Source organism: Botryllus schlosseri, chromosome 5 (assembly GCF_051294905.1).
Source record: "Botryllus schlosseri isolate E-star chromosome 5, Bs_hap1, whole genome shotgun sequence".
NCBI lineage: Eukaryota > Metazoa > Chordata > Ascidiacea > Stolidobranchia > Styelidae > Botryllus > Botryllus schlosseri.
In genome coordinates this window covers 18016291-18024493 of record NC_137240.1, presented here as the reverse complement: position 1 = coordinate 18024493, position 8203 = coordinate 18016291, and the positions used below count along the sequence as shown (strand labels likewise).

General features: G+C 39.2%; 1 protein-coding gene across 2 annotated transcripts; it reads left to right on the top strand.

Moving 5' to 3' along the window:
• Nucleotides 1–861: 861 nt before the first annotated feature.
• Nucleotides 862–7697, top strand: LOC145439297 (uncharacterized). Of its 2 annotated transcripts, none has more exons than XM_080316799.1 (4): nucleotides 862–1257; nucleotides 1319–1405; nucleotides 1512–1741; nucleotides 4790–5616. In XM_080316799.1, exons 1-4 carry the CDS (start codon nucleotides 1053–1055, stop codon nucleotides 4925–4927), a joined length of 660 nt encoding a protein of 219 aa, XP_080172925.1. In that variant the 5' UTR covers nucleotides 862–1052; the 3' UTR covers nucleotides 4928–5616. The 2 variants fall into 2 exon arrangements, with proteins under 2 accessions (XP_080172925.1, XP_080172924.1); XM_080316798.1 differs by lacking the exon at nucleotides 4790–5616 and adding an exon at nucleotides 7420–7697 and having other exon boundaries at nucleotides 874–1257.
• Nucleotides 7698–8203: the final 506 nt, after the last annotated feature.

Sequence of the window (8203 nt, the reverse complement as noted above, 5' to 3'; positions counted from 1 at the left end):
CCTAAGGAACCGTATCGCTGCAACATGTATTTTGTTTTTGAATGTAATTTTTTGCTCAATAAAAACTGTCTCTCTGTCATATCCTACAGTCTGCATCAATTATGTGAGTGAAATATCCTCGGATGATTGCATCCTCTAACCAAAAACGGGCGAAAGCAACGGCCTGGATGAATACCAGTGCCTTTTTTCTACACAATTCAATCGAGCATTTGGCTTTATATGATGAAAGATTTTTATATGATATGGACCAACACCATGAATATACCAAAACAATGCTCACAAAGCTCGTGCCATGTGTGCTTCTAATTCCAAATAATCGATTAACAGATATTTGACATATAGTAAATATCTACATTCAGTCTCATTGATAAAAGACAAAACTATTTGCATCGGGTATTGTTATCCATGTATATCGAAAAGCACAATTTGAAATGTGTTGGTACTTGACCAGGAATATCAGAAGTTTATCCGGTTTCGATAGGTTTAAATGAAAATTGCTAGGCCATTACGCAAATTCGAGAATTTATTTGATAATTGCAAATTCTATACCTAAATGTGTGTGTGCTTGTGTCATTAAAAGACTTAGACAACTAGAATATATTCCGTTTTCCAAATTAGCTAAGAAGGAGAATTAGAGCTACACAATATTTCCAAATTAGGGGAGAGTCAAAATTAGAGCATATAAACATTCCACAAATTAGATTACTGGCATTTCGCTCAAGTTTAATCTTATCATACCACCATATAACTTCTAGTTATTCAAGTCTTGTCGATAATGCAAAAGCGGCGGGTGAAAAGGAGTAGGCTGCACGACTTTCGGTGACAAATGGCTCACACAATTTTAATGATTTCCGGTACCTGTGTTATCAAGCTTCTACTTCATTTGGGGTATAGGCGCCGTAACGTGCAGTATAGGCTTCGATCGGTGTCGAGAGTTCCGGATAAGATCCTCCTTTCATCGATGATACGCGATCTGTAATCTAATGGTGACGATTTAGCTATCTGTGAAAGGACGATTGTTAGCGCCGTGCCCACAATCACCAGCGAGAGCAATGAAGTGTTTCGAATACGTCACCCTGTTGCTGGTGGCACAAGCGCACGCGCTTTCCAATCCATGGTGCCAGAGACTCCGCAATGCTCACCAAGCTGCATGTTCGGAACAGGAAATTCTCTCGTCGACCAGCACCGATGATCAATCCCAAGCTATTCCAGACACCAGCAACAGCGCCGTAATGACTTTAGAGATGGCGGGTTTAGGTGAGTCACGTGAATTGAGGGAATTATAAGCCGACAATGACAAGATGTGTCTTTTTCCGAGGTTTGAGAAATTATTCGCGTGAAGTGGAAGTTCTGTCAATCTTGTTGGAAACTTTGACGGCGAAAGTGAAGCGCCTGGGGAGCGAAAGTAACTATTTTGTCTATCTTTCTTTATACCAGGATTTTCGAAATATGATACATTGAATTATAAGCCTAACCTATCGTAAGACTCAGATATTTATCCTTATTTGTAGCGCCGACGAATATCTGTCAAATGGTATACAAGGGTAAATGTTTTTGGGTCGAAACTGGCTTCGATGGAATAGGCTGCGACTATGCTAGGAAGATCTGCGTTTCCCAAGGCGGCAGAATGGCGGATATTTATTCGGAGGATCACTACTACATGATGACCGCAAACATGCGGCAATTTGCATCGGCTGTTGGGTTTTTCCACGCGTGGATCGGAATGACGTATGATCGTGAAGTAGGTTTTCATATTGCATCGAGAAGAAGCATTGTCGCGTATTTTATAAGAACCATCAGTGTATATCAGTGGTTCTCAACCGGTGTGCCATTTACGTCTCTCAAGTGTGCCGCGAGAGATTTATTCGAAATTTTTGAAATTATGCGATAAATAATTCTATTCCATAGCAAACGATCAATAACACTAGTCTACACGATTTTTGCGCCAGGACTTCTTCGGGTCAATTATACCTAATTTGGGGGTGCTGAATACGAATCTGACGTTATTTTTGCTCCATCACGTCACGTTTTTGAGATATTGTATATGTTGAATATTTCTAATTTTTCGAGGTACTCAAGTAGATTTTTGCTGCTAGCAGTACTTCCTGAAGTGGTAATGTTTCACAACTACTTCAACATCCACATAAACAGTGTTCTGGATGAACTAATTACTTTTGCAATTTGGTTTTTGTAAAGTAGAAAGTAGTTTCGGGATAATATTGCACCATTGTCATTAGTTCAATTGTCATAAAAACGAGTAAAATAGCCTCTGAATCACGGTAACTGAATATATTTTGTCGGCGATTTTACCCTTGGGTGGTGTCACTAAGGTCATTTTGCGTCATATACGGCGATACATCTTGCGATTTCGTATGTAGCCACCTCCGAACTGTTAAGAGTGTGCGACCACCCTTCACCCGATCAAGTATGCTTGCATATTTATTGACTTTTAATAATCCTAATACCTTTCATTTCGTCTTCCACTTGAAGTAGTTTTGACATGTCTAAGAAATGACTACTTCTACTGGTAACTGAGTATAAATGGAAGGCGTTACTTGTGCTACTTGAGTAGCAACGCTGATCACTTCGATCGACTATAGTTCATAATAAAATATTACGGCAAATCAGAAACCACCAAAAATGTAAAGCTTTTTGTATTTAGAACTGGCGTTTGATCATGCAAAACACTTACAAAGAGCGTCGAAATTAACCAATGCTAATCTCTGGCTCTGTTCCAGCTTAGAACACGTGGTATTTGGTGTAGGTCAAAGACTGTCCTATGTCGAGAGAGATCGACTGTCCTAGAACCAATGCATATTTATTTCAATCGTGTTGAGCTGTTAGGAACCAGTCTTCATTCATCTGGTTGCCTATAATAGGCAATGTAAAGGAAGCCTTTTATATCATGGCAATAAACCAAAAGAAAAACACTTCAGAAACAACTTTCCTCGATTCCGGTAAAATGTGACAATATATGGAAACTGGAGAATAAGAATTAGCATGATAAGTACAGGTGGAGCTTAATGATGATAACTTCTTTCAAATTATCATGAAGCACTTTTTTCTTTGGAAAAGCAGACATCCTGTTCCTTTTAATTTTAAAACAAGTTTAAAGGGCCACATATTCGGGTTATGTACCAGAGTGAACAATTTCTTCAACGTAATATACCAACAATACAAAGTTTGTTGTTTGAAAACTTCTACGTTTTACGAAAGAGCAGTGTGCCGTCACTAAATGCATTGACCGATTAAGTCTGCAGGACGGATGTACACAGATAGATAACGTCAGGAACTAAATTAGGTACGGAGCTACTAATAACAATCTTTAAACGAAGAGTGATGTATAAAGATGATAACTGCTACCGACTAAAAATAGTTGCATCCACGTATAAATTGATAGGTCGAAAAGATGTCCTGATCGAAAGAAGATAGAAAACTACTGGATTCAAGTTCAACGAAAACTCAGTTATTCTGTTCTACAACAACCCAGGTTTCAACGTTACAGATGATCTCAATAACAATATTTGATCTGTTGCCGTTGTTTGCTGACCGTAATGTCACTAACGAAAGCCTAGATTTGATTAATTTATTAAAATGAGAAAAATAGATACCGAAAAACTTTGACGTGATAGAGAAATTCTGACGACAAAATGGGATTCAGCAACCTAAAGTTAGCCTGTATCAATCAATGAAATTATTGGGGCGAAATCTTTGTGAAATTCTTAGACCAGTGTAATTTTATGGTCGAATAGAGCTCCTGATTAAACGAAGATAAGGAATTACTAGATTCAAGTTCACCGAAAATTCACTCATTCTGTACTACAACAATCCAGGTTTAATGACAGATGATTTCAATAACAATATTTGATCTGTTGCTGTTGTATGCTTACCGCTCCCAAACTCAAATGTCCTCGCGGGCCAAATTCCAAGTTTTTGATGACACTGCTGTCCGCAGCATCAATTCTAGGGATATTCTATGTATAATTTCCTAGTAGGCCGTATTTGACGGGACCCTGCAGGCAAGCATTCCACAAACATCGTGGAAATGTAATTTACCATTGTATTATTCACGCTTGACACGGAAAAAATCACACTTTCAAATATTTTAATAAAATTGTGTTTGTGCCGGGCATAATTCTTTTAATTAATGAGTGATAGATATCATAGATATTATCATGACATCGTAAAACTGTCGGGTTATAATATTTAAGCTAGTGAACCTATGACGTGCCACAATTTTATGTAGAATATTTGAAAATCTACTGAAGATTGATCTGATATCAGAGCATTCGAGCGGTGAAGCCTAATCCTGGTTTTGATATAGTCGTGATAAATATAGGCTATTGTTACTGCCATTGCCAAAGTCAAATTAAATCAGCGTTAGATTTTGCCTTCAATTAATATTGGAGCATATCAATAACGACTTGAATATAATCATTATTGAGCCAGAGTAATAGCATTGCTTCTTAACCTTTTTTGACGATCGTACCCGCTGTGCTTCCAATATGATTTCTCGTAGCTACTGCCCATTTTCAATACAATTTCTGATGGTAGCCTACTTATATTAAAATCAGAAAGCCCATTCACATAAAATCGCACGTAGCGCGAAGACTATTTTCCAGTTGAATAAATTGGCCAGGAAAATATTCCACAGCATATAGGCCTAACTCCACAATGCATTTCGTACACCCTGATGTGGTGCTTCGTATACCGATGGGGTCTGCGGACCATGATTAAGAACCCCTGGAATCAAAATGTCCAATCAGCGAAGAATTCATTTGTGTTACAGCTGCAGAGCGTACTACTATCTTGCTCGCCACCGATAATAACATGGATAAAGAGAACAAACAACACCCAGCATGTTACCAACTATATGTCACGGGAGTCACAAAATGCCAATGGCTTCAATGCTGACCTGATTAGATAGCCATATACCCTACTTAAGCAAGCTACGACTTTTTGATGTATTACTATTCCCTATGATAGTGTCATAGATACCGTTCCGAGTCGCAAGTCCGTCTCCGATTTTAACGTCTGACCGGACTCAACTCGAGTCATTTTTATTTAACCACCCATTCAATCCGAAATCGAGCAATTTTACGAGAAGGTCGCACCAAACCAAATAACAATTTTCAGTCACGAATCATCAACGGGTCATGTTTTATCATCATGAACTAGAAATGTGACGTAATAGCTGATCTTCTACCGCATGGAAGCTTTTGAAGGTGACGTCAGAGTGAAGTTTGTTGAGATTTGAGTGGTTTTTATAACAGTTTCAGGGTGAATTTTAAGTTCCTATATCTAAAAAAGATATATAAGGCACTTGAATATATTGTTGAATACTTGAGATTCCAAAATGCCGTCGCGGGCCGCACAAAATGCACTCGCGGGCCGTGTCTTTGAGACCTCTGGCTTACCGTGATGTTACTAACGAAAGCTGAAATTTGATTAATTTGACAAACCAAAATTACTGTCATGCCTGCAATCAATACCCCCGCGAATTCGCTTTTCCCGACATATAGCCTGCCGTGAAGGTTGAATTAAGTTTTGCACATTGCGATGATTGGACGCAGAGAAGAGCAGACATGACGGCGCCTGTATGACAATGCAGTTTTCAAATACACATCGTTTTCCTAATTACTACCGAGGAATGAATTCCTTTGGAAGTGATGTTCACATTTCCAAATTCTAATCACACAGAATAGACACCCACGTTGCGATTGTTAGACAGCGTGTCGGTACTACCGTTAAAATGCGGGGTCGGAGCGCAACGTTACTTTACCGGAGACAAATTTGAGAATTGAGAAGTAAAGTTGATCTTATTACATCAGTTACCAAATTTCTCTCCACTGCGGTTATTATCGGGGTTTGTTGGAACTATAATTGAACTGTGTGGCTGTCCCTGCCAGTAGAACTGCTGAGGTATTGCTATCATTACGCGTGCTATGCAACATGGGTGAACATGCCTTTGGCATCGTATACGTCCCAAAACCTTCGTATTCGTTTGTGGCGATCGTGCTTGGCCTGTTCGATACGATGGTTATAATTACATCGACAAAGACGGTAGTGGGCAGGATTCATTGTCAAACAAATCTTATGAAATATGGTATATAAGCGCAGACCAAAGTTTCAACGAGATCGCAGCAGGCTAGTTATGTGGCGCAGAGGTAATAGCTAAAATTTCAAATCCTCACACGGAAGCGTAGAAAGTTATTCTTCGGTTTGCACTAGAATTGTAAAATAATCTTTGGGGCCAAAGCTGCGAAAGAATTTAAAATGATTCCCGTGTCAAATGACACCATTCGTGGACATATTTGTAACATGTCCGCAGATATAGAAGATAACATAATTTTCTCTTTCAAGCTGAGAAAATCCTAATTGAGTGCTCCGAAAAGGCAGAAGTACTTCGTCAGAGACCCCGTCTGTACGACTATGGTTGCTGTTAAGCACTGTTCCATTTAAGCTGCACGCACGCTCAATTTTGCAGTGCCGACACGGTCTCTGCGCACAGAAAATCTAAGCTGCGCACAAAATGCCGAAGCGATGACCTTTTTTATCTTTTTTTTAAAATTATTTTTAATCATTACGCACTCTTGTTCAAGGGCTGCGCAGTGAGTTGGTGAGTGCGCGCAGACTCGCGAAAAATTAGAGGGAACATTGCTGGAAAATTTTGGTACTTCTCAGGTGCCGTAAGCCTAAAAAGTTGAGAACCAAGTGTGCCGCGAGATATTTCTCATTTTCAAAGTGTGCCACGAGGTCAAAAAGGTTGAGAACCACTGGTGTATATGGTAAAGCAGGGGCGGGTAACTACTCCGGTCGGCGGGCCGGATATGGAAAAAGGAAGTTGTTGGCGGGCCGGATTATATAATATATACATAAATCGCGTAATTATCAATCTATACAAGTAATAAATCGTATTTAATGTAAACTTTAGGTTTAAAGCACAGAGACCAAGAAACAGTATTTAATGAATTTATTAACACTAACTGTTGAAGTCATTCAGACATCTGTGGTCGGTCAAAGTTGTCAACGAGTTCCTTGAACTCTGGCTGCATGTCACATGTACAAACCCTTAGTAACGACTGCACGTGAACATCAGTTATATAATATTGGAACGCAGCCTTGTTTCGTTGAAGCTAATGGTCGAAAATGTCTGTACACCCGAACAGAGCAAGTCATTTCATGATCATCTTTCGCAGGTTGGCAAACTTGGATTTTGTCAATACTTTCATATTCAAATTTCACTTTCAGGGTAAAAAACTTGAAATTTCTCAATACTTTTATATTAAAATTTCACTTTCAGGGTAAAAAATATCTGCGGGCAGCTCAAAATTCCTTCGCGGGCCGTATCTTGCCCGTCCCTGTGGTAAAGACTAAAAGTTTGTGAAACTAAAACGACAAATTCTGTGTTATCCACAGACACAGAGTGTCCGACTCTCCAACGGGACCGCTGCACCTTTTGTAAAATGGCATCCCGGACTTCCACATGAGGATGACGCATATTGCTGCTGCATGGCGATATCAATCGATCAAAAGTGGACCAGTTTGGATCAGCACATGTTCAACGCAAGATCGGAAGGGCTGAGAGGAGTGATCTGCGAAAGATAGATTGATTTTACGACGTATAGCTGTCTTGTCTAGTCCTACAGTGTGCTGTTTATCAATGGTTCATTCTCATTATAACCAATTTTACATTGTGAATTGTCATCCGGACTGAGAAAACGTTCAGAACAGTTCAGCTTAGGTTATTGCTATATCATACATTCATGAACACGAGTTGGCTATGCCATAAAATCATTGGAAATAGTATAGAATCGTGATAGAAACGTCTATCAATCAAGTACCGCACTGGCCCTATAGATAACAAAAAGAGTATTAACATGTTGAAACAGGCACGTACACTTGCACAGTAAATGGAAATTAATGTTAGCTAGGATTGCAGCAACCGGTGTTTTAGGCCTTTTTTGAAAAAGAAATTGTGTTTTTTAAGCTGTAAATTATGCCATAATTCTGTCAATACTTTACAAAAAACATGTTGTATGAGCCTACGGACAATTAACACCCGATGTAGCCGACGGATATCGATATGGGATGGTTGGAACCCTCAAAATAGTCGGTTCAACAGCAATAGTACATATATTTCGTCAAATGAGCCATTTTCACCCTATATTTTCAATTGTAAATGTCAATCCACTATGACGTC

What these genes read in the sequence shown, in the direction of transcription:
- LOC145439297 (XM_080316798.1), top strand. Translation starts at nt 1,053, where the DNA reads ATGAAGTGTTTCGAATACGTCACCCTGTTGCTGGTGGCACAAGCGCAC. An exon ending in TTTAGAGATGGCGGGTTTAG is followed by an intron (nt 1,258 to 1,318) that starts GTGAGTCACGTG and finishes TCTTTTTCCGAG; the next exon opens with GTTTGAGAAATTATTCGCGT. An exon ending in GAAGCGCCTGGGGAGCGAAA is followed by an intron (nt 1,406 to 1,511) that starts GTAACTATTTTG and finishes CCTTATTTGTAG; the next exon opens with CGCCGACGAATATCTGTCAA.